Source organism: Papaver somniferum, chromosome 3, assembly GCF_003573695.1.
Source record: "Papaver somniferum cultivar HN1 chromosome 3, ASM357369v1, whole genome shotgun sequence".
In the NCBI taxonomy this organism is placed as follows: Eukaryota; Viridiplantae; Streptophyta; class Magnoliopsida; order Ranunculales; family Papaveraceae; genus Papaver; species Papaver somniferum.
In genome coordinates, this window is record NC_039360.1 from 68546591 (window position 1) to 68573795 (window position 27205).

General features: G+C 36.8%; 2 protein-coding genes across 2 annotated transcripts; both read left to right on the forward strand.

Moving 5' to 3' along the window:
- Positions 1 to 13370: 13370 nt before the first annotated feature.
- LOC113359548 (22.0 kDa heat shock protein-like) lies at positions 13371 to 13727 on the forward strand. Its single transcript, XM_026603162.1, has one exon. It carries the CDS (start codon positions 13371 to 13373, stop codon positions 13725 to 13727), a length of 357 nt encoding a protein of 118 aa, XP_026458947.1.
- Positions 13728 to 14246: 519 nt separating this feature from the next.
- Positions 14247 to 27101, forward strand: LOC113356410 (aldehyde dehydrogenase family 3 member H1-like). Its single transcript, XM_026599534.1, has 12 exons — positions 14247 to 14473; positions 23373 to 23564; positions 23650 to 23911; positions 23995 to 24063; positions 24152 to 24248; positions 24453 to 24659; positions 25093 to 25208; positions 25322 to 25426; positions 25521 to 25693; positions 25787 to 25877; positions 25995 to 26144; positions 26588 to 27101. Exons 1-12 carry the CDS (start codon positions 14397 to 14399, stop codon positions 26825 to 26827), a joined length of 1779 nt encoding a protein of 592 aa, XP_026455319.1. The 5' UTR covers positions 14247 to 14396; the 3' UTR covers positions 26828 to 27101.
- Positions 27102 to 27205: the final 104 nt, after the last annotated feature.

A 27205-nucleotide genomic window follows, 5' to 3' on the forward strand; every position in this document is an offset into this window, starting at 1 on the left:
CGAGGGTCTAACAACCACACCCAATATTTCGTTTAGGCAATCTGTATGGACTAACTCCAATATAATTCCAAGAGAATCAACTAGACATTCAAACTCAATCAAGGAAAATATATCCAAGAGTTATGTCTCTGTTTCTCAATGTAATCATCAAATCAAACAGATAGAAATCCGCGAGCCTGATTATTATGAGAAACAACTTGAACGGTACCAAAGACCAATATTCAAGTGTCAATGAATTTCAATCAACAACCAAAGGTTGGATTTACCAATTGATTAAACTACGTACAACATATTTCAATTATAAAAACAAATATAATGTGGAAAAGAAATAACAAAGATACCTGAAGTTTTTTTAACGAGGAAACCTCAAATGCAGAAAATCCCCGGGACCTAGTCCAGGTTTGAACACCACGCTGTATTAAGCCGCTACAGACTCTAGCCTACTACAAGTTAACCTCGGACTGGAATGTAGTTGAGCCCTAACCAATCTCACACTGATTAAGGTACAATCGCGTTCCTTACGCCTCTGAATCCCAGCAAGACTCTACGCACTTGATTCCCTTAGCTGATCTCACCCACAACTAAGAGTTTCTACGACCCAAAGTCGAATATTTGATAAACAAATCTGTCTCCCACAAAAAGGTCATGTTTAATAGATAAATTTGTCTCCCATAGAAATACCTACGAATGTTCAGTCTTTTGATAGATGAAGGTGAACAGGAACCAATTGATAATCCGATTTTATATTCCCGAAGAACAACCTAGAAATATGAATCACCTTACAATAACTTAACTATATGGTAATATAACAAGTTATTGTGGAATCACAAAGAATGAGACGAAGAGCTTTGTGATTACTTTTTATATCTTACCTATCGGAGATAAATCTCGAGCAAATCTTAGAGAAGATAATACTCAATACAATAGAACAAGTAAGATCAGAACACGCAACTATAGAGAAAATAGTTGGGTCTGGATTCAGAATCCCAATGAAGTCTTTAAGTCGTTAACCTATAATGGTTTTAGGAAAAACCTAGGTTAAAGGATAATCGGCTCTAGTCGCAACTAGTATCATACAGGAGGTGTGGGGTAATGGTTTCCCAGTTGCTAGAGTTCTCCCTTATATAGTCTTCAAATCAGGGTTTGATAACTTTGGAACAAAGAAATCAATATTCATCGTTAGATCAGGGTTTGAAACCGTTTACGAACGGGTACGCAAACTTGGTTCTCGGACTTCAACAGTTAAATCAGTTTGTGAACGAGTATGCAAACTTATGTACACTGACTTAAACAGTTGAATAAGTTTGCGAACGGGTATGCAAACTTAACTTGCGGTCCTGAATTCCATCAAAACAGTTCGCACACTTAGTACACAAACCGTAATGTATCCAGACATGGGTTTTAGATCTTAACTCCCATTTCAATCATTGAAACATTCTTAGAAGACGACAATAGTTGTGTCACAGAAACTATTAGCTTATAAGAAATTTTCAAATTATCGAATGAGCTATACGAAACATTCTGAGTCTACATCAAATGACTGTCTCACACAAATCATGTAAGATGTTACCAGGTGATTTTCACATGATCATCTTTTGACTTTCGTCAAGAATAATGATGAACGTAGTTAAAGCAAAAAGCTTTCCAACACATATTTCGAGAAAGATATAAGCGAGTTAAACTCAACTCGAAATATCAAATGTGTATAATGTAAAGTTCATATAGTTATGCGACTTTGTCTCAGTAGGAGATAGAATAGAATAGACTTCTGAGTGATAGATGAGTTCAAGTCTCCACAAGCTCCCCTTTGTAGTTCTTCGTCTTCAATCGATGAACGCCGTGAAGTCTAAATCTCAACTACACATTCTATCATAATCCGAGACATAGCTATAAGTAGACTAGAAATCAAGACTTATAGTTTTGACAACTAAACTTGACAAACAAGCTTGAGATATCAACGCTTGCGAGTTCGACCGAACAGTGTTCTAACAAATTTGAATCAAGATTATAAATTACTTCAGAAGATTGGCGTAACTCAAAAATATACTTATCTTAAAATGGGGAAGAGATAACGTAACACAAGTCAATCTATTTGCATTGAAATGCTAAAAATTTGGAAAGAGTTAACGGTGGATTTAACCAGAGTTTGCTCATGTCAGATCTTGGAAATCTAACGGTTTCTAGCTGCTAGTTTAACATATGCTACCGCGAGGTGATAGCAATTTTTTTTCCATTGAACTCGGACCACCCACCACTTAGATCGAGGACACGGGGAGGTGGGTGAAAGTGGAGTCGTTGTATTCGTATTGCCTGGATTTTTGCAATAGGTATTAGTTGTGGGGCATATATACTTCGTAAAGTTAGAAATTTGTTCTGAAGGTGGGTTAAAATTGTAAACTCTTCAAACAAAGCTGGGTGATTGGTATTAAGTTTTCAAACCGGAATAACTTTTTTTTTTGCAAGAATGCTGGTGTACTCTTTTCACTGGCTTCAGTTTTGCTTTGTATTTGTTTGCAGCACCGAAGTTTGGTAATAATGATGTTAGATTCTTTCTCTTAAGTATCTTCTCGTTTGTCTACTTAAAATGGCATCAAGATCCACTAAAATTTAACGGTATGATACAGTGTTCTTGCTCCTTTATTGTGCCGACTCGGCTGCATATGAGATAACAAATGATCATCTCACTTGTACCTTTTATGTATCTTGCGTATGGATCAAAAAAAAATTGTGGATGTCGATTTTTTATTTAACCCCATAGCACATAAGCCTTGCTCCGTCCCTGACTTAGATTGACTGAATTAACTCGCTCTGGATGACTAGATACATACCATCACCAGCTTATTGTCTAACATTTTGAAACTCATATTCTTAATGTTGCTCATAGTTTACTGTACTCTTTGGAGTACCGGTAGATCCTTACATTTTTCTTATCTTTTTTGTTTTTGGATTATTCAATTTGAAAACAAATTCAGGATAACAAAATTTTAGACAGAAATAAGAAGAAGAAGAACGGATCAAAAAGATTTTTGTTAAAAAAAAATTGGAGAAAGATAAAAAAGAAAACCTGTAAAGAGGAATGATAAAAGGTATACTTATTTATAGGCGGATAGAGTCGACCTTTGTCGATATTAATTATGTCGAGCGACATAAGTTATATCGTCAGTAATAAAAACGCCATCACTGACGCAAAACATAATCGCTCAATAGAAAGTCGGTGGATTGGGAAACGCTCAACATAAGAAAACTTACGGAGCCATACAATACTTTCACATAGAAGTGGATCAGGGAATGATCAATATTGTGGAGTATTTAAAAGTTCATTCTATCTTTTATCAATATTTGCATAAAGACATGATAGACTTAACTTTTGACCTATATGAGATACTTATACGGGAAATAGGTCATTTGTACAAATATTTTTAAAACATGGTTCAAATGGACGAGTAAAAATTATTATGGGTGAAATGGACACCAAAAAAATAGTAAGGATGAAACTGGATTCATCCTGACTTAAACTTAAAAAATAGCAAGGATGAAACCGGATGCATCCTGATGTAAATTAAAATAAGAAAAACTATTTGAAAATGGGTAGGATGAAACTGTTTACATCCTGGCTATTTTTACATTTTTATCCATTTAAACAGTATCAAAATCTAAATGTCCTTTTCACCCAGGAATTGTTGATTTTGGTCTTTTTAACCAATTTTGTGATACTTATGGTTCATGGACGTAAACACACATATCCCATAAAAAAATTATAATATATAAAACCAATAAAGATTAATACTGCAAAATCATCTTCCAAATAACTTAAAATTTAAATAAATAAGTCTAAAACATTGCAATATGAAAATTGTTGGCAACAACTATGTGTAATCACATATTTGTTATTCCAAACTCTAGTTATCCAGCAGCGTGATTAGTTTACCAGGCCAAGTGGTATAAAAAACGAACTCTTCTTTGACATTATATGTTGACACCGGTCGTAGGATGTGATTTTGGACTAGGGTGTAGTTAGGGTATTTGGCTGATCTTTGGTTCCATGTTAAGTTTGTAATTTGCAACTTTTTTTTTCTTTTTCTTCCAATATCCTTAACTTTTTTACTTCTTGCGGTAAAACCTTTTTACTTCGAAGGAAAAAAGAATTTTTTATCTAGTCCGACCTTTTTACTTCAATATCCTTAATTGTTTTTTTTTTTGTTTTTTTTTTGTTTTTTTGGTAAGCACCTTTTAACTTCCTGGCCAAATTGGGGTATACCCAATTTTAAGTGGGACTCTTTTTAAGGGCTAAGGGGGAGTCCTAATGGGTGAAATTACAAAACTACCCTTGCCCTTTATAATTCTTATTACCCTAAATCAGTTTTAATTTTTTTTATCTCATCTTCTTCTCCTCCACCTCTACCTTAACGGCTCTCCATCACACCACCATCAAAACTCGTCGATTAATTCGTCGTAATCGTCGATTCGAAAATTCCGATTAATCTTCAAACATAGAGCCACCACTGTCGAGGCCTAGTCGTTTGAAAGGAGAAAATAGAAAACCTAATGAGTATAATCCTGGAATTGCAAATTTAGTTCAAAAGAAAGTGAAGAAAAAAACCGTCGAAGAAGAAGAAGAAATCAACGTCGCTGAAACCGAAGAAATGGCGTGATTAAGAAAGTAAGGGCCTACTTAAACTCACTCCAGTACTTCAATTTCATGTTTGCATGTCAAATTAGGCCAGAAAAATCGAATTTGTAAATTTGCAGTTATTTAGCCGGCAAGGTGGCTGTTCCACGACCATTCCGACTTTTCATATTTAGTGTTAGCCGGCAAGCTCTTAGGTAGAAGATCTTGCCGGCTGTTGAATACCTGTAAAGATTTTTACATAGTCGGCAAGGTATTCAACCTAAGATCTTGTCGGCGATATATGTATTTTTTAGTCGGTGTGTTATAATTCAAATACCATGCCGGCGGTTTGTTTTGAAAATAGTGGTTCCTGATGCCTAAAGTCGGAATGGTATTTGAATACCACCCTGCCGGATGTTTTTTAGCCGGAATTGTATGGGTTATGGACCTTGCCGACTAATTATGTAGAAAATCCTTGTATCTACTATGTTCATAGTTGTTATGAGCCGGCAGGTTATTTAAATAAGAGCCTGGCGACTATAGTTTAGTCGGCATGTATTTTAGTTATCGACCCTTCCGACCATAGTTCCGCCGGCTTGGTTATATTTGTCGACCCTGTCGACTATTGATTAATTTCTTAATTGTTCTTGTTAAGGTTGGCAAAGGGAAAGAAGTAAAGTATTATTCCTCCTTCAAGACCTCCTCGTATTGGTGACAAACTCTTGACTGCAACACATCGAGGGGCATTAGTTGAGCCGGGAACACTCAAGATCCGTGAACGGAATGATTCTTAACCACCACCAGAACCAAATGATTCAGATGAAACTCCAGATGAAGACCAATCAATTCCATCTGGTAGAAGAGGTAATGATGATGATGATGGTGATCAAGACATGCCACCTGTTGAAGGATTTAATGATGATGATGATGATGATGATGATGATAGAGAAGATGAAATTGTTGAAGAAGAAGAAGAAGAAGAAGAAGAAGAAGAATAAGAAGGTGGAGAACAAACTCAAGCTACAACTGAAACCGGAAAGAAGACGAAGGTTATCATTAAACCAGCTGATTCCCACATGCCTCCCTCTCATTTGAAGGTTACACTGAAACCAGGTGAGCCTCTAAAGGGGACCCCAGAAGATGATGGACATGTTCTTTTTGGATACAAAGACTCATGGGCATATGTGAAATCCAAAATACTGTCGTAAGTAATCTCAATCCGTCTTTGTTTCTTATTTAAGTGTATCCATCTTAAATTTGCTTCAAGTGTTTGTATTTCTTTTCAATTTGTGTTTTTGGTATTTAGGATCACAAGCATGCCATCCGTCTCTTGAGGCGCCAAGTTTCATGTTCAGTGATTAAGAAATGGCCACTTGCTAAGGAATGTGACGAGGTGCAAGCGATTGTCAAGAACTCCGGGTTGTGGCCTGCGGTGGAGAGTTCGATTGTTGAGTATGATAGAGTTATCGTATCTGCATTCTGTGAGAGGTTCTACAGAAAGACTGATACAATGGTATTCCAATTCGGTGAGATGGAGATAACTCCTGATGATGCTCATCAAATTCTAGGCCTCGAGGTTGAGAGAAAAGCAATCAGTGATGGCTTCGATGATGGCATTTCTTGGGACAAGATCTTCGAATTGACCAACATTTTGTTCGCTTGGGATCAGATTAAGACGGAGTCTATGCTTGTGATAAAGGATGGTTATCTAAGCAAGAAGTTTAATCCGACGAAGTTGAGGGACACATTCTCTGGGACCAAGGAAATCTATGATAATGAAGGAAGGGTGGACTTGGTGCGAATCAATGTTACCGGGTCAGCTTATTTGCTATACATCCTGGGTAAATGTATCTTCCCCGACAGTTCCGGAAGCTTGGTCGACACCAAGTATATTCAACTATTGCATCCCTTTGATCAGATGCATGAGTATTCTTGGGGTAATGCGGTGGTCTCCTTCTTGAACAATGAGTTGACAGTGGCTTCAAGGGCACTCACTACGCAAGTTAACGGAAATCTATGTCTCTTCCAGGTAATTTTATTGTCTAAATCATTTATACTTGCAAAATGCTTGTAAGATAAGATTCTTAGTAAACTTTGTGTTTGAATAGGTTTGGATATATGAGCACTTCCCTACTTTGGTGAAAGCCAACCCCCACATCAAAGTGAACACTAAGATTGCAATTAATAAAGCAAGAGGACAAAGATACAATTTTAAGGGTGCTCAGGAGAAGGATATGCCGCCGAAGCTTATCAACGTGCGAATCGCCTTAGACAAATTGACTGCGGATGAGGTAATATTTGATCTGTATCGAGATGCTAGAAATCAAGGTTTAATTCAAAGGAGAGATGATGTTGCATTCTACTACGGTCCCTTGTTGGACACCCATGGATTTTCAATGTACGATCCACATCGGGTAATGCGACAAGCGGGTTACATCCAAGAAGAACCCCATCCCGATGAAGAATCGTTCTTTAAAGTGCAGAGGGAATCGTGCACCACATCCCAAAAAAGTATTGGCGTCCATTACGCTCCAGCACCAGGTAAAGATCATTGGAACATAAGACATAACCGTAAAGTCGATACGAGTCTTTTAGAATAGGTGACCAAAGGCCATGAAGATCATGAAAATTACATGTCGTGGTACTTGGATTGGGCTCGTCCTACTGTGATTAGGGAACATAGTGTTGAACAATCGGGTCGTAGAAGAAAGATGCCACCAAAAGACCCAACAACAAGTCTTAAGAACTTTGTAAGTATTTTAGACTTGCTCTTATTGCTTTAAGATCACATTATCGAATCATTCTATTAATCGTTTGGTTTTTAATTGAAAATAGAAGGAGCATTTGAAGATCCTTGTGAAGATGTTGACAATGAGGATGCCGACGAATTGTGGGAGCAAGCTAATGCTGAATTAAAGAGGGAAGCACAAGCCAAGATGAATGCTGAAAAAAAGAAGACTCGTGGTGGTGGTAGTGGTGGTGGTGGTGGTCGTGAAAATGCTAAACGGGGCCATGGTGGTGGTCGTGGTGGTGAATGAATGCATTTCTAGTTTATTTCTTTATGTTGTGGTAGACAAATGTTAAGGTTAATGGTTGGAAAAATGTTTTTTTTTAAAGTTTATGGGACATGTTTTCGTATTTTGGATAAAAATTGGACTTCTAGTTGTTGAATGAATGGTTTGTTTAGCTAGGTAAAGTTTCAATCATTCCGCCGGAAGGGTTTTGCTAAGTTACATTGCCGACTAAACCAGGGCCGGCAAGGTTGTGAACTGCCAGACTGCCGTCCCTGACAGTTTCAATGGTGTAGTTACCAGGGTTGGCAAGGTAAGCAAATTAATACCTTGCGGACTGTTGTACAACCGGCAAGGTATTAAATTATCGACCCTGCCGACTATGTGTTGCAGAAAATACCTTTTCCTGATGCCTAAAATCATAAGATCATGAGTAGGGTATTAATTTTACGATCTTGCTGACTATATTAAAGCCGGCACGCTAATGAACAAATACCGTGTCGACTGTTATACAGAAGAAAATGAACTCCTGATGCCTAAAAATCATAAGGTCGGCATCGGCATATTGGGGAAACAAAAACCCAGCCGGCGAGTTCAAAATTCAAATTTTTGCAAGTACAATTACATTGATTGACTACCATAACAGACAAATCTGGGCACCATCCTATAAATACACTAATTATCTCTACAAAACAACACACACCTATTTGCATATACTCTCCAAAGACACTCCATCTAACTCTCCCAATACCTCTACATACAACAATGGCATCATTTGATTCAAATGAAGATCTATCCATCACCAAAGCATGGTATGCGGAAACTCGGGTTAGAAATCAGTCCTCCGTAAGGGTGGATGCCGTAACCGCTAGGGCATACAACAAATGTAGGCAAGAGTTTTGGGATCCTAATGGAAGATGTGTTCAAAAAATTCATGATAGGCACATAGTCATCAAAAATACGATACTTGCTTTTTTATCTATTCAAAAACCGATTTTGAACGCTAGCCATTTTGGATTGTCCATTGAACAATTTGTAAGTATTTTTGTGGTTTATTTTACGTGATCCATGTTATTTGATCTTCCTACTAAACACCACTAACAAATTAAGTTTATGTTTTGTTTTTGTAGCATGAAGTCGTCAAAGCGCGCTACTTGGAGGAAAAAGGGGAAGCATTCACATTCGATGCAAGCTATCAATTCATGGTATCCAAAATTCCCGAGTATGCTCCGGACTTCATGTCGGTTGTGACTCGGATTCCTCCGACGAAGATTGATGGTTTTAGTGTAGGTTTTGTGGGTAGATCTCTATGTAAACCCTCATGAGAGTATAACTCGTCCACTAGGGTCGCCCAGGGGTTCAAAGGTTTGATGCACATGCTAAGGGCATTCGTTGGTCAGTCGACAAGGAGTTAGATTTTATGTTTCAATCAATGTAGTAACTAAAATTGCATGAATAAAGTGAATTACATCTTCCCGTATTCTGTTTTATGTTGGGTATAATTATAGGTCGGCAAGGTTACATTGCCGACTTTTCAATAGCCGGTAATGTTAGAAATTATTTGCATGTCGACAATTAGTCAGCCGGCATGGTAAGAAAATATTTATATGCCGACTATATGATAGCCGGCAGTGTAGAAGATATTTATATGCCGACTTTTCAATAGCCGGCAATGCTAGAAATTATTTGCATGCCGACTATTAGTCAGCCGGCATGGTAAGAAATATTTATATGCCGACTATATGATAGCCGACAGTGTAGGAAATATTTATATGCCGACTATAAGATAGCTGGCCCAGGATAGTCGGCATATTCTTCATTCATAGACCTTGCCGGCCAAAAATAGTCATCCGTAGACCTTGCCGGCCGAAGTTAGTCGGCACCTTATTCAAACGTCTAACTTGCCGGCTAAACTATAGTCGGCATCTTATTCAATCTTCGACCTTGCCGATTGTTTCACATTTTCAGAACTGAAAGTGTTGATCGAAATCGAACTCAAGACAAAAGGATTAATTTACTGAATTCACAATTTCAAAATTTTAATCTAAACTCAATTAATTAGCCTAATCAGAATTTTTAGTGTTAATTAAACAAGAATATATTAACCATTTAGAAAATACATGGTTGAGGAGTGGTCCGGTTTACTTTTAAATAATTCAGGTTTTGTCTCATTAGATATACCCCAATTAATCTGGGTATATCCCAATCAACCAAGGTTTTACTTCAAAGAGAAATAAAATACTAAAAAAGAACAAGCACGCTTGCACGCACCACCGTTAACCTTTTTGTCTAGATGACACTTACTGAGGTCCACAGTGAAGCTCTCGTTTTATTAGTTCGGAAATTTTCCTTGGACTTCTGTACTCCACGCTACAAAGCCTCTTTTGAGCTTATCCAAGTGCGTCTGGAATGTACTAGCAAATACCTAATCTTAAGAATATCTAGAACCTGTCCGAGTTGTCCTGTCCGAGTTCCTAAGTACCATATGTTACCAACCACAGGGGTCGCTCGCTCCTTCTGGACTCTAGAGAGAACATTCAAGAAAAAACATGTAAAAGCAGATCCTTTGTTGGTATATAAAACACCATCCTACTTCTGAATAATGCGTGACAAGTGATATCACAGCAGTAGTTGCATTCTAAACACACTATCTGATCACACTACTACAAGCACCAGCTAGCTAGGAACACAATGAGGTCCTTGGTGATTCCATTATGTACCTTCATCTCTTTGGTTCTTTTAATATTACCACTTGCTCATCCATCTGAAGGATCACTATTTCCGTTCCTCGAACGTAATACTCCAGGAGGAGGAAGTGTCTCAGCTGATTACTTGGTAAGGAACCGTTTCCCGGATCCATTCCATATATTGGAACATACACCTTTCGGTGTAGCCAAAGATGATGACATCGATATATCTCCTGCAAGGGTCGACTGGAAGGAGATTTCTGATTCTATTAGGAAATAATATAGGAAAGACTATATTTAGGAGAGTTGTGAGAGTTATATTAGGAAAGTGTTCTATGTTTAGAGTTTGATGTTAGTTAGGAAAGTATCTTGAGTGGTCGTCAAGTTTGTGAACAATATAAATAGGCTATTAAGCCATGAGAATTAATACACCAAGAATTATTATCAATGTAGACGTTCAATGCTTCCGCGTTTATGCTCTCCTCTTTCTTGCTCGATCCTTAACATGGTATCAGAGCGAGGTGAGAGGAAGAGAGAGGAGAAGGAGAAGGAGAAAGAGTTAAAGAGAATTGATGGTACGTAGTTTTTGTTTCAAGTTATGATGTTTTTAGGGTTTTTAGATTAAAAAAAAAAAAAAAAAAAAAAGAAAAAAAAAAAAAAAAGGAAGAAGTTGCTGATGTTCGTAGTTGAGTTTTTCCTGGACGAGAAGGTTGCAAAAGAAGACTTGTTAAAGTCGTGTTGGTGTGCGTAATTGAGTCGAAGAGATGCATCTCAGATGGTGAAACAGGGACTGAAACTAGCTTGATGCCATTGAATTCCTTTGATGGAAGGTGGTGATTGCTGTTGATATAACAAGAAAACTGAGATGAGTTAGTTGTGTCGTGAGGGTTAGGGTTATCCCATGAACCATAAGACAAGAAGCAAGTCATGGAATCTGTTGTCGTTAATTGGAGTCTTCTTCCGTTGACGTGCTTAACTGATGCTGTGTGTTGCAGTCAATAAAGGTGACGAAATCGATCCTGCTGTTAGGGTTTAGGTAATGAGTTAACGAAAAAAAAAAATTGAATAAGAGAGACTCTTCGTCTTCAGTTCATACAACATGGGAGTACTTGATTGCTGGCTGGAGTTGTGAGCAGTGATGAGAACTCGAGAACATGCAGTTGAATGGAACTCGAATGGCAGAGATGGATAACTCGACCTTGGATTTGCTGCTGTTGTAGATGATGCCAGTGAAGGAATCGCTACGTAACTGTCATTAATGGCAGTTTTGATGATGATCGGTGATTGTTGGGAGTTATCGTGATCAGCTGGAGATGGACAGCTCGAGAATGGGTGCTCCACTGAAGATGGAGTTGTTTCTTCCACTGTGATTCATGGCGGTGAGTAATATTGAGATGTATGATCTGCTGCCATTGTTGAAAGATGAGATATAGTTGCGAATGAGAACAAGGCCGAGGCCGAGAATAGCAGACGAATAGCAAGAAAAGTTCTACAATGATTAGGGAAGAGGTTGATCCTAGTCGGAGATCTATGAGTTGATTAACTGAGAGGATTAAGAGGTGACAGTGAAGAACCAATAAGGAGTTTGAGATGAACAAGAAACTAGATTCCTTGTTCAGGTCAGTGTTACAGTGAGGAAGTGTTATTGCAAGTCAGTAACAGTACGTGATGTGTTACAAAGAACAATCACAGTTACAGAATTGTTACAGATGAACAAGTAGTGTGACTAAAGGATGTCACAGTTAAGAAGAATCGTTACAGAAGCGTAACAGAAGAAGTGTGATAGTTTCTGTTAGAGGTGTTGCAGAAAGCTGTTCAACATGTTGGAAGAAGTGAAGTGTGGTTGAAGAGTTTGTGGCAGAAACTTAGAGATCCTACAAAGTGTGGCAGACTTTGTAAAGACGACAAGATTGTGAGAGAATCTTGAAGAACAAAGAAGTGTGAAGGTTTCGCAAAAATAGCGTGACTGGAACAAGAGAAGAAGAAACAACATTCATGTTGTGAAGAAAGAAAAAAAAAAGAGAGAAGAAAACAATCACCAAGAGGTGATGAGAAAAAGAAAAACAATAATAGGTTGAAACCCTATGAGTTGTCGAGAGAGTACAAAAAGTATTCTATCGAAGAAACCAAGAAAACAAGAGTACAAGAAGTATTCTTCCGAAGATGGGACCGCAATGTCCTTAAACTACGAAGAGGATCGAAATGTCACTAAATTACGAAGAGGACCAAAAGATGTCCTTAAATTAAGAAGATAAACTACGAAGATGGGACCGCAATGTCCTTAAACTACGAAGAGAGGACCGAAACGTCCTTAAACTACGAAGATGGAACCGAAATGTTCTAAAACTACGAAGATGGGACCGCAATGTCCTTAAACTTGCATTGGGACCGAAATGTCCTTAAACTACGAAGAAGACCGAAATGTCCTTAAACTACGAAGATGGGACCGTAATGTCCTTAAACTACGAAGGGGACCGAAATGTCCTTAAACTACGAAGGGGACCGAAATGTCCTTAAACTGCAAAGAGGGGACCGTAATGTCCTTAAACTACGAAGGGGACCGAAATGTCCTTAAACTGCGAAGAGGACCGAAATGTCCTTAAACTATGATCTGAAGATCTTTTTTCCGCAAAAGCGTTGGAAGAAAAAAAAAAAAAAAAAAACCGAAGTTAAATTTCTTTGGTCCAAGATGGGCATTCGTGATCTACATGCTCCATCTTGAGGGAGGGTATTAGGAAATAATATAGGAAAGACTATATTTAGGAGAGTTGTGAGAGTTATATTAGGAAAGTGTTCTATGTTTAGAGTTTGATCTTAGTTAGGAAAGTATCTTGAGTGGTCGTCAAGTTTGTGAACAATATAAATAGGCTATTAAGCCATGAGAATTAATACACCAAGAATTATTATCAATGTAGACGTTCAATGCTTCCGCGTTTATGCTCTCTTCTCTCTTGCTCGATCCTTAATAGATTCTCACTTTATCATGCTTGACATCCCCGGTATAGTATACGAGTTTATTGCGTTAATAATTAAGTTTTAGAATTTTGGTTTTAATCATCGATAATGAGTATTTACTTTGCTGTTTATGGATGGACAGGATTGAAGGAGGAGGAAATAAAGATAGAGGTAGAAGATAGTAGAGTACTGAGAGTGAGTGGAGAAAGGAAGAAAGAAGAGGAGAAGCATGGAGATCAGTGGCATCGAATTGAAAGAAGTTATGGCAAGTTCTGGAGGCAATTCCGTCTTCCTGATAACGTTGATTTAAACCAAGTTAAAGCCAAGCTCGAAAATGGGGTTCTTACTATTTCTGTTGCCAAGCTCTCCCCTGACCAACTCAAGGGTCCTAAGATGATAAATATTGATGACCATACCGCAGCTACAGTTCCTCTTACCGGAGGGGAAGGGAAACATGAATTCTGATTATGACTTGATCCACGTACGAATGTACTAGTATTATATTCGGCATGCATGTAGTTAACCTTATGTTTATGTTTGTATGAGTGACATGTTTGTGCAAGTGAGGAAGAGAATGTCATGTTTGTGTGTGTGTGTGTCTTAGATTTGTGTAACCGAGTAAAAAAAAAGTGTGTCTTAGATTTGTGTAATGTATATGAAGAAGGAATTTCCAAAATGCCTAGGGTTTGAACTTTGAAGCAATAAGTAGTCTTAATCACTCCGCATAGTGGAGCCACAAAGTGATTACATAATAGACTAGAAATTTAGATGAAGTTATTTATAGGGTGTATCGTACAAGCTGCACAACCACAAATTGTGTGGATGTCGTGGCGTTGCTACAAGAAACTTAATAGGGTGGACCACAAAGCTGATATAGAAAGTTACTGCTGTGAATTTGAAAGGTGTGTCTCCAACTATCACTGCGTGTTTGTATTCTCTGACTCGCAATATTTCGAACATCTTTATCCAATCCGTTCTCTGTACAAATTCCGCTTCTAATGATTGTCTATCGATCAACTAGAACCTAAGTATATATATCTCTGTTGGTCTCTTCATTTGGTCATTCATTAATCCTCAGAAATTTGAACAATTTTTTGAACTTTCCACGCTTGGGAATCAACTAGAACTAGCAGGATGCAGAAGCTCAGCATCAATCATAGCAAATCGATGCAAATGAGAAGCTTCACAAATGAGTTATTCAACGACTACAGGTATATTTTATTCTGTCGACTTATCGTTATTACATTTTTTTTCCGCAACATCCCATTTTAGAGCATCCGCAATTAGGAAATTACGCGACGCTTAAACATAGTTGCGCTCGACTTAAGAGCGAGACCTAGTTAGAATGGTACTCCACTGATACTCGAGCCGTTTAGGCCCCCTCCGATTCATCACTTTTTGATCATTTCATGTCGACTTGTGATAAAAACTAGCTTATAACTATTGGTGCATCTGAGTGTCTTGTCTTTGAAGTTAGTTAGCAACTTTGGCGATGCATCCGCAAGGTGGTACGGTAAGTTCGCAATTCTCTGGATTTTCCGGTAAACAATAGGCCACTTAGGCCTGTCAATGGATACCGATTTTCCGACATCCGATACCGATAATCCGTAATCCGTTATTGCTGTCATCCGACATACCGATAAACAGATATCCGATACCGATAAGCTAACGGGTAATCTCTTAATGTAACGGTAGTGGAATTGTGTATTTCCGTTAGGTTAAGTTCCGATATCCGATAGCATATAAGTCAATGTTCCGTTATACCTTTATCCAGATACATATCTTAAGCAGACTGGTGGTGTTTCGTTAGAAAAAGGGGATCTGAGCATCGTTTCAAATGTGTTTGAGCAGCTGCTTATCAATCAGATATGTAGACTCCATGAATGAATACCGATGAATGGAGTTTAATGGTAATGGAAGTGGTTAACAAAAGCACCTCTTATTAAACTCCTTCTTATCTCTTAACTGTTTGAATTCAAGCGTCTCTTCTAAAATCAGCGGCATCAACAGCAGGTGTTATTGGATTAAGATAACGAGTGTTTTTGATGGATGAAATTATAGCAGTCAGTGATGAATTTTTACCTAGATTTGGTGTTAGTTAATGGCAGTCGTATGAATCTCCATAAATTGATGATTGGTGTGTTACAGAAGCATTCCGGCAGTTATCTTATTTGATCCACTTTCCACCAAATTTTATCATGATTTGAATTTGCACCTCTCGGCCTTGTTTGGGATTAATCGTAGTCGAGCCGAATATTAGAGTTAGGGTTTGTTTGCTGGTTGACTTTTGCCTTTGAAAACTTAACGGATGGTAATAGAAAATTATCCGACATCCCGTTAAGTCCAACGTAACGGTAATGGAACTGAATTTCATATTTCCGTCGGAACTTAATGGATATCGGATATCCGTTAATTTTAATGGCAACGACAACGACAGAGCCAATATCCGTTTCGTTAAGTGTTGTTGACAGCCCTAAGGCCACTAGACCAGTTCTTTATCGTAAAAAATTGACAATCATACAACAGGTAAGAGTCGTAGAGACTTGTGTTCAATATAGATTAGTTTGCAACTACGATGTGCAACTTTTAGAGGGAACACGAAAAATATGCTCTAGTCAAGTCTCATTTGGAAAACAAGTAAGCCTGCTAATGTATAGTTGTCATTTTAACATGACTTTGAAAACCAGCGCCGTATTCACTACTGAACTCATGTTCTCATTCACACAAATTTTTGCAATTATCTTGGTAGCATTTATATTTTGGTTAACACATGATGGAGTTGGGCCTAGTTACCTCAATGCCTCGGGTCGGCGACAGGCAAAATCCGAGGATTCGGTGCCACCCACATCTAGCGCATCTAGATGGAGTGCTAGACTTCTATTTACATCCGATCCATCATTCGCGAATCTAATATTTATGAGTTTGCGGATGGATGTGTTGGACGCGAGTGAATCTGCAGAATTTTATCTAAATGAGATAGACTATTTAAATAAAAATATTATTTTAATTGATGATTTATAAAATCCCAAGTCATTTTTAGATAAATATTGTTATATGTTTAACTAAGCTTTATCTGCTTAGCTACTAGCAACCTATAAAACTAAAACTTCCATAGATACATAATACAAATTAAATACATTACCCGGTATGAGTTATTAAGATTTATCTTCATACGTTGCAAAATTCCAAAAGTACCTAATCTAGAGGCTGGGGTTGTCCTATGGATTTTTAAACATGCCCCCATCCGATCTAATACTACTTCCGTCGCACTATTGATTGACCTATTTTAAAATTGATTTGTTTGATACATCAGGTCAATTAATAGTGCGACGGAGAAAGTATCTTATGGACTTTCAAGAATGAACTCATGTCTAATCCAACCCATGAACGAGTAGGTTTCTACTCGCCAAATTACTCTGGATTGGGACGAATTGGCGGATTGGATCATCCATCCTCACCTACTTTCGTTGTATGGCATACGGTAGACTATTTAAATGGATCATTTTTTTCTAGTCCAATATCCGAAAGATTTTTTAAAATCTCATATGTTTGCCAGTTGGTCAGTTGTCCAATCCAATAATTTTGATACAAGTCAGTCGAATTCGACGGGCCTGATGTTTTCGCTTAGCCTTGGCTCCACTTGAGTCCCACGGAAAAGATGACGTTTACATGGTCTTTTCTTTTCTTTTTTCTTTATCATTTCACCAGGTTTAGTTTGAAACTTAAAAGCATACGAAAGTGATATATATACTGGGGTTGCTAGAGCAAGTGCTACGAGGAGTAGAAAAGTACAAAATGAGTTAGTATTGCAACAGAATGGCCATATTTGTTGCTGCTATGGGAGTAGGAGAACCTCATTTTCCCCTAAACTCGATCTAACACTACTTCATATGAACTAGTTTAAGATGATCTTCACCATAGGCAACAAATTTTCCACCAAGGAGTACAGAGAAGTATAAAGGTAGGTGACACAACTTATGCCGTCCAAGTGGGTTTATCTCAATCATACTGTTTGAGCATTGCTCAGTTGAACCCGCAAATTTTGTTATCTCAAGCTTGTTGTCAATATTAGATGATCGAAATTATATCTTGATTTCTAGTCTACTAAGCCAAGTCTCGGACTAGGTTAGAATTTGGTAGTTGAGTACCAGACATCATCTGAAGACTAAAGATCGACGAAGAAATTTGGAGAACTTCTGTATCACGTATGTGAAGACTGAACCATTCTATTTTACTCACTATCTTACCATTCTATCTTTTAAGAAGATGGTGTATGACATTTAGTAGATTGACAAAGAAATTTTTTTGGGGTCAAGCTTGTCTTGTTAAAAATATCGAAATATGATTCTAAGCAAAGATGTTCAACGATATTTAACAATGTTAGTTCCAAACAATTTATTGTATGACTTAATCGTGGATCAATTGAAAGTTGCCCACGCATCATGCGAGAATGTTCCAAACATCATAAGAGAGAAAGATTGAACTTTCTGGTATTTCTACTTAGGGTAGGTTAACGAACTGGTTCAGAAATCGTGGTCAACCGAGTTCGGTAGTCCCCTTGCACCCTGACTCATGAACAAGCCTAACGGTTCACGAACCATTGTACAAACTGTCCTAGTTTAAGGTTTTAATATGCTTAAAGAATTATTTTTTTAAAATAAGTTTAGCATTACTAGAACTTTCTCAAACACTTATGTGTATGCATCATGATTAAACTCTTAGGTTTTTAAATGAATATCATTGTTTTAGTTCTTTGACATACTTACCTAACCGAACAATCATTATACAAAGTTCCAGAACCGGTTCCTAGCGTATATTCTTCTATTGTATTTTCAAGACCTAATAGTGTTTGTGTGATTCTCAAGTTATCTTCGCTTGAATTCTAAGCAACCCCTAGTCCTTGAAAAATCTATAAATAGAAATGCTCTTTCAACTGGGAAAATCAGTCCCTGACACTTTGTGTTCTAGTTGATTGTAGAGTCTTCCTATATAGACCTAGGTTTCGTCTGAGAAACATAATTAGCTTCACGACAAAAGGCTTCACTTTGGGAATTCGTGAAGCCATGTCCTACTATCTTTATCTTTATTTTTCGTGTATAATGATCTTGCTTTTCTGTTATCAAGGTTTTTGTAACCTCTTTCAGGCAATATAAATAATAATCACAAAGTTCTCCTCGTTTCAGACTTTGTGATTCGTCAAGATAGATATCTGAAAACTGATCTTAATTGATCTTTTGAATATTGTTCTTGAGAGGCGGTTAAGAATCGAGGATGCTCTTCAGGGGTCGTAAGTTCCAGTTTTGTGAGGTTTTTCTAGCTTTTTCTATTGCAAACAGATTTCTTCACCTTGATCTTTAATTTAAATGGAAATCAAATAGGCTTATCTGTTAGAGGCAGATTGGTATTAAAAGTATTCACTTAGGTTCAAGGAACTCTTAGGCTGTAAATGACGTCAACTAAGGGAATCAATTGCATAGAGCCTTGCGAGGTCCAAGAGACGTAGGGAGCACGAATGTAACTGAATCTCTTGGATGGTGGATTTGGTCTCAACTACATTCCAGTCTGAAGTCTGATAGTAAGCTAGTGTCTGTAGTGGCTTAATACTGTTTGGTGTTCAATTTCGACGAGATTCTGGGGTTTTCCTCCAATTGTAGTTTCCTCGTTAACAAAACTTCTGGTATCTTATGTTTATCTTTTTCCGCATTATTTTGTTTATCAATTAGATTTACACAGGTGTGTACGTATTCAATCTAAGTAGATACGTCTGCTTAATTTTAATCGATTACAAGACTATTTTCTTGTACAATTTGTATCTTGAAAGATAGATAACAAGTTTAATTACTTGGCACAATTTCGATTGGATTTTTTGGTACAACTAGATTGATCTTGGATATTGATTTTTGAGATCGTATAAGTACTCTGCATAAAAATCATGTTCACGGACTTTGTGTCTATATACACACTGATTGAGTAGAGGTTAGAGATATAAACTCTATATACATATTGTCAAGGATCATTCAGTTGGTCTACTTCCAATTGTATTAGATTTTGTTCAGACAGGTTTCCGAACAAAAAAATTGGGTGTGTTCATGGTATCCCTGCATTTTCACATACATATCCTCCCTACTTTCCTTAGTAATCAGGGTGTCCTACCAGCTCCTCTCTAATATAAAGGCAGTTCCTATGGTATTGGATAAAATAAAATATTTTTCCAGCCATGTGGATGGACATGTGTGATTTTCCAATATGGAAAATCTATTCAAAATGAAAATATTTGATCACTAGGGTCCTATTACTTTTATTATTATAATAATATATAATAAAAAAAATTGTTTGTAAAGTAAAGTTAAAATATAAAATATTAGGTGCGATAAAATAAGATAAATTGAAATAAAATAGGATAAAGTCAATAAAGTATAGTAAAATAATTATTAGGAAACGGAAAACGTACTGTGCGGTTCTAGAAAAGTCGTGGCCCGCTAGCAGATAAAGAAAACCCGCACGGCGCGCGTAGAATTGCGCAGCTCTTGATGGATCGTAATGGGCAAATCAACAAATTTTTTCATTTATCCATCTGTTTCTCATGTTTGTTCAATCCCATAGTGGGACAAAATGGGCAAAAAGATCTACTTATCCCATGGGGATTGCCCTAACCCTACTTTGAGAACCTATTATTTTGAAATGTTTTTTTGTCAGAAATTAACAAATAAAAATCTAAATCCAAAAATTTGTCCACCGTTTTATGGTTTTTTGCTCATGTGGTACGAAGATTTTGACCCGTCTCAATTCTCATCACCAAACCAAGATGAAAGAAGAAGTGTCGCCTTCTTGTATTTGGATCTGAAGATTAACGACTTAGCCATCGGATTATAAGTACAAACGTTAACATTCTTGGAAACCTTTAGAGACTTTTTTTCTTTCTTTTTTTGGGGTAAATAAGGAGCCTTTTCATTATGGAAATTCGAGGTTATAATGAGTTTAAGATCGAAAATAAGAGAATATAAAGTAAGAAGAACATACTGTAAAAGTACGATACCAAGAAATCCGACAAGAGAAAGAGAAAGACTACAGTAGTAAGACAAATACAAGTATGAATAGGATCCGATTAAATCAGAGGAAGAATGAGTTTTTTCGGAATTAAATCCAACTATTTATTTTGTTTTTCTTTTTTAGAAAGATATGATCCTAAAATAGGTGTGATTTGCTCAAATCTCTTGTAACTAGCAATGAAGCTTCCATGGTCAAATAAATCACCGTTGGAGATTCCGTCGCCGGATAAGTTGATGATAAAGATTTCATTGTCGGAACCACCAAAGATGGAGATTTCCTTGTTGGAGAGCATCACTATTGACTTAAAACCCAACCTAATAACCAAGAACCGCCATTAAAACGAACACAAACCTCAAAAGAGTAGATAAAACCACTATAATGGTGTAAATAAGTAGAAAACATGATAATAACTAAGCTAAAACTACTAACTAACATAAAAAGCAAGGAATAGTAAAGAAATCTGCTCAGATCCCGGTCCAAAATGAACCAGATCTGAGCATAGAAAGGTTGTTGGTGATGGTTTTGTTGAAGAAGAAAAAGAAGAAGTGAGAGAGAAGAAGCAAATTCAGATAAAGTTTTAGAAACTTATTTTCTTTATACGTGGCACTACAATTTTCTTTTCTTTTACATTTCAAACTTTGTTGCATGAAGAAAACCCGTGCGTTTTTGAATTTTAACGAAAAAGCTAGATATCCCCACCTTTTATCCCCACGGATTTTTTTTCCAGGTCGTGTCGCTAAAAATATAATGTGACTTCTAATCATGGATCCATTGCTTCCCATAAAGATATATGACTTTTAAATCGTTAAAAATAGAGGACAATATAATGGATATCTATCAAAGTTATTAGGAGACAATATTGAGGGACATCCAGCAAAATGTGAGTCCTAATTGGAAGAGTTAGAAATCACAAAATATAAAAAGGATGCTTAATTCATTTTATTTTCTTTGAATCAATTGTTATATGTTCAGGGAGAAAATTTTGGGATAAATCCTGAATGGGTCGGTCTGTTTTAGCTATTTATAATCCCAGTATTAATAGGATTCCCATTCTCAACATCCCACACGAAAATATCCGGAATAGATTGGTGTCTATATAGAATTACAGACCTAACTATTATTTGAAAGGGCAGTGACTAAATACAATCCGCATTTGGGTTAAATACAACCGAGGTTCTACTTTGAATTTGTATTTTTTTACTTTTTGAAACTAACTAAATACAACCCAAGAAAACCAAGTCAAAGTGTCAAACCCTATTCCCAACATAAAATTAACTAGCCAAAAATATACCACTATCTTTTTGGATTAACCGTAAGAACTTATTTAAGAAACAGTAGGAAAAAACGTCTTCTTCATATCAAGTATCATTCAAACCTGATAACACTTATTATGTGAGTGATCCAACTTTAGAAAATTTAGGCCAATCCTATATTAATCATAACAAAATCCTAGATCATCCTCTTGTGCTTTAGGGATGAAGATGAAGATGCAGCAATGGCGTGTTAACTTCCTGCTAAATTTCTTAAAACGATACACTAGCCAATCAACTGACATTTAAGCACTCCATCTTGATGTGACACTCACAATTTAAATGTGTTCGATCCCCTATACACTTTTCAATGACTAACTAAAACAAGCCAATAAAAGGAAGAAAGAAATGCCAAAAACAGATGCAAATCACGATGATCTCGGAGGTGGAGATGATGGATTTTGGGGTTTGATTTTCTTGTGTTATGGGGGCAGAGAACATGGAAGGGGTTTTTGAGAAGGTTCTTTACCAATTATTCAAATGATTTTTTTTAATTAATCGAAGAATGATAGGTTGGGAAACTATTTTCATCTGTTATGGCTTTCGGAAACAAAGAAAAAAATCTTCATCTGCCTGTGATGGCTCTGATGAATTTCTCAATCCCTGAAATAAGGAAGAAAAGTTATTAAGAGACTGATCTGAAGGTATTTTAAGAAATAAAATATTGATCAAAGATTTTATTAAACGGTCAACGTTGTTGGGTTGTGTATATAAAAACTGTCGAGAGTAACTTGGATTGTATTTAGCTGAATACATATTTAAGAGGGTTGTAATTAGTTAGGGTTGCATTTAACCCAATTATGGGTTGTATTTAGTCACTGCCTTTGAAAGTTAGCTTCCTCAAACAAATTCCTCATTCCCGGGTCAGTTTGGTGCATTAAATTATTGTCTGTTATTGAGTTCACGACTTCACGGATCTCTTGCTCAAATTATGAGTTAGCTATTAGCTATTTATAGATAAACAGTCAAATTTAGTGGATGCATCCACCAACAATATTTTTTTGCCAACAAAGTGTACTCAACAATCAACATCCATTATTTTCGAGTTCAAAGATTAAGAACTTGTTGTTAATGTCACCGGTGGATGACCAAATATAAGACTTGAACGCCATATAACGTTTAAAACACGAGTGCATCATCATCATATCTATATTAGGTGAACCGTAGTACTATCCTATTGATATACTACTGATATTAGTCAAATTCAAAATGTTCTTGTCAAAGCAGATATTCATCAACCTAATATTAAATTATATCGTTTCCTTATAAAAAATAAACAGACTATGGAGAACAAAATCTGAATGACTTGCCAACCTTGATGTTAATGTCGACTTTGCTTAAAATCCAAGACACAGACGTGGAACTCATACGGCTCATTACGTCCAAAGATAGCCAAACCGGCCCCTCTAAATGGATCAAAACTCCTGTTATTCGTCAACGGGCCACTATGCTTGGTTGACCATAGACTTACTGTAAAATAGTGTTATCTTTAATACGTGGTCTTATGAAGGTTCCTAAAACCCCAAACACATATACACATAGACGACCAGGGTGCACTAAAACTTGTCCCCCATGCGCATGCCAACATAAAAGAAGACTGACATGAACAATTGTCCCACGTTTATTGCCGCCGATACGTTATTTTTAGATGGCCCGCATGTGCATTTAGTATCTTGATTGCATTATATTTCCTTTTCACTTACCATAATAAATTATATTCTGATTGTTTCCTTTTCGTATGTGTATGTAGATACCCTGCTGGCGTTAGCAATAGGTATAGCAGCAGCAGCAGAAACAGAAACTCTGTTTTATCCGGATTCTCCAAATCTTATTATAATAAGAAGAAAATCATATCTTCAGCATCAATCATCCAAGCGCGCCTCTCTTTCTCCTCCGCATCTACTTATCCTTGTTCCTGCCGAATCTCTTCTTCATCATCATCGTAATCATCTCAAAATTTTCCTCTTAAAAAAAACCTTTTTGAAAAAGCTCTTTCAATAAGTTGATTTCTTTCTTTTTTCTTTCAGAGGTTTAGTTTCAGTATCAGCTAGTTCAATAATGGCAGAAGAGAAGAATACTTGTGATGAGGTTATATTTGATTCAGAAACTGCTTCAACGCTAGTTAAGGATCTGAGGAAGAATTTTTTAAGTGGAAAGACTAAAAGTTATGAGTGGAGAGTTGAACAATTGAAAAGTATGCTCAAAATGATTGATGAAAATGAACAAGAGATTCTTGATTCTCTTCGGATTGATCTGTCTAAACCTCAACTCGAAGCCTTCGTTTCCGAGGTAATTAAACAATACTCTAATGAGCTTTCAATTCAATTGGATTTTTACTAAGAAATTTTGATTTTTTGAATTTTATTGGTTAGGTTTCATTGACAAAGTCGGCTTGTACCGTGGCACTAAAGGAATTGAAGAAATGGATGAAGCCAGAGAAGGTAAATTAGAACATTTAATCCTTGGTGATTCCGGAAAATGAACTTCCAGTGATCTTTGAGTGTTGACTTTTTTTTCTTTTGTGTGTAGGTTGGAACTTCGTTGACTACTTTTCCTTCCTCGGCAGAAATTGTTTCCGAACCACTTGGAGTGATACTGATCATTTCAGCTTGGAACTATCCTTTCTGTATGTAGCCTACCTAGTATCTACAACAGATTGTTTTACATTGTGAATATTACTTTTGTATGCTGATAATTCAATTCGAAAGAGCTATTGATTAAGAAGTGAGAATCTTCTAATGTGAATTCACTTAGAACTTGTTCTTGGATGTGCTCCCGGATTGTTGTTTTCTGTTATGATATAGTATTGAACTGTTATTTTTTCTTCCAGTGTTATCTCTTGATCCTGTCATCGGAGCCATAGCAGCTGGCAATTCTATGGTTCTAAAACCATCAGAAATTTCACCAGCAACTTCCTCGTTACTTAAGAGGTATGCAGAGAAATACCTTGACAGCTCTGCAATCAGAGTTATTGAGGGTGCTGTACCTGAAACTTCTGCACTATTGGAACAGAAGTGGGACAAAATATTATATACAGGTTCTTTACTATAACTTCTGTATTTTCCTATTGTTAGAACTTGGAACATTTCAAATGAGTTCGAGAAAGTACTTTTTCTTTTACTGTAAGTATTAGTAAATGGGCATTATGGTTTTCCAGTGAACTTCTGACTAATTGACAATTACCTTGATAATGTTACAAACTGAACTGTTGCTGACAATATCATGTCATGCAAAGACACTTGCCATTACTGTGTTAGGTGGTTAACATATACAAGTAGATATTCTTAGTGTTGATATTCAAATACTGTTGGTTATGTTTCACACTCTGGCTAAATTTTTAAGGCTAGCTGCATCTTGGTGCCGGTGCCTATTCAGAATTATGGTATAGGGATTTTCTTTTGTTATTTGATGATCAAGGAATCATTCTGGTATGTTGGATTGTTTGTCATACTTTTACTTGATCCTTTTAGGAAATGGAAGAGTGGGACGTATAGTAATGGCCGCTGCTGCGAAACACCTTACTCCTGTAGTTTTAGAGCTCGGTGGGAAATCTCCTGTCATTGTTGATTCAAACATCGATTTGAAAGTAAGAATTCACTCTATTCCTGGTCTCTATTTTGGCACAAGTATTTGAAAAATTGATTTCTTTTTCTCGGCCCTAGCTATGTCACAAACTGACGTTAGAATTGGACTTGAAAGGTTGCTACAAGGAGAATTGCTGCAGGAAAGTGGGGATGCAATAACGGCCAAGCATGCATTGCTCCTGATTACATCATAACCACAAAGTCTTTTGCTCCCAAGTTGGTAAGATTGCAAAACAACTGGCTTACTAGTGCACAGGAAAAAAAATATTCAACTGCTATCTTGGTCTTTTTGATTGATTTCATCTCTCTATCAGATAGATGCTTTTAAGTGCACACTGGAGGAATTTTTTGGGGAAAATCAACTGGAATCAAAAGACATATCCCGCATCGTGAACTCAAACCACTTTGCACGCTTAGAAAAGTTCTTGGATGAAGATAAAGTTGCCGATAAGATTGTTCTTGGAGGCAAACGAGATAAGACCAACTTGTGAGCTCACCACTTCATCACAATTTTTACTTTTTTCGATATCACTTTCTTATGGAATTCATAAGAAAATACTTTTATATGTTAAATTTTCAGAAAAATTGCTCCGACCATCTTGCTGGATGTTCCTGAAGATTCATTGATCATGAACGAGGAAATTTTTGGGCCTTTACTTCCCATTGTCACGGTACGTGTTGAAGTGCTCTGACAACTGTGTTTAATTTATTGATTTCGAAGTCTCATTGAGTCACGTGGAACATAAAAAATACTGAGATTTTTTTAAGTTTTTTATGATTGGTTAAAGGTTGACAAAGTGGAAGATAGCTTTGATATAATAAGGTCAAGATCAAAGCCTCTTGCAGCATATCTCTTCACCAATGACAAGAAGCTCGAAAAGGAGTTTGTCAGCTCTATATCTGCTGGAGGGATGCTCATCAATGACACCACTCTCCATGTAAATTTCTTTTTACTCGCAATAATATACGCTGCTGCCTGCATCATCATCTTTTCCCCCCCTTCTGTATCAGCTAAACTAACTGCCATTAGATAGTTCATAGGAGTAGATGCTAAATTCTGTTGACTCTAGATCAAGGATGAACTTGGTTCCCAATCTTGCATTACGAGCCGTAGTTTTTGGAAACAATTTAGAATATCTGCACATGATATTTGAAGTTCTCATTGAAATTTACCTACTTCTTTAAAGTTTTATATTCCGAGGTAGTTGTTCAGTATAAACCAGACTGTGGACTGTACTCTAGTTTTTGAAAACCAGAGACATGGATCAGTTCCAATATTGATGTTCTAGTGTTAAGAGTCAGGGAATTTTGACCACTACCGTTATAATGTCATACTTTACTCTACTGAGTGTCTCACATTTGCTTTAATCTTGTGATGCAGCTGACAGTTCACACATTACCTTTTGGAGGAGTAGGAGAGAGTGGAACTGGTGCTTACCATGGAAAGTTCTCATTTGATACTTTTAGCCACAAGAAGGGAGTCTTGTACCGTGGTTTCCAAGGGGATGCATCAGCTAGGTACCCACCATACACACCTCGAAAGCAAAGATTATTAAGGGCCTTGCTAAACGGTGATATATTTGGTGTGATTCTTGCATTAATTGGGTGGTCAAAGTCTTGATGGATCCATCTATTGTTCCAAACTACGCTTTCCCCTTCCTTTTCTGTAGATAACATTTGTATAAGATTATTGCTTGCAAGTATGTGTTGAATGTAGCTTTGTTTTGAAATTACGAATGATATGAATTCATCCAATTATTAGGCGTCATGTGTGCATACAAATGTAAGTTATATTTGAATAATCTAATAGTAACTTTGTGATCATACAATGAGTTTTGGTTTTCCGAGTCTTGTAACAGATTATTGATCAAGGAATACAGAAGAGTTATTTATTACGCTGTTATTGAATAGAGGATTTGAACTTTGGGCTATTTCACTCGACTCCTTGTCACTTGAGGAACTTCAAGACTTCAGAAATACTGTAGGATGTTTTGGTTTT

Bases quoted from the DNA above. Each gene is read 5' to 3' on its own strand.
- LOC113359548 (XM_026603162.1), top strand. From the start codon at position 13,371: ATGAGTATTTACTTTGCTGTTTATGGATGGACAGGATTGAAGGAGGAG.
- LOC113356410 (XM_026599534.1), top strand. From the start codon at position 14,397: ATGCAGAAGCTCAGCATCAATCATAGCAAATCGATGCAAATGAGAAGC. The intron at 14,474-23,372 runs GTATATTTTATT...ATGTGTATGTAG, and splicing joins GAGTTATTCAACGACTACAG to ATACCCTGCTGGCGTTAGCA. The intron at 25,694-25,786 runs GTGAGCTCACCA...TTAAATTTTCAG, and splicing joins AAACGAGATAAGACCAACTT to AAAAATTGCTCCGACCATCT.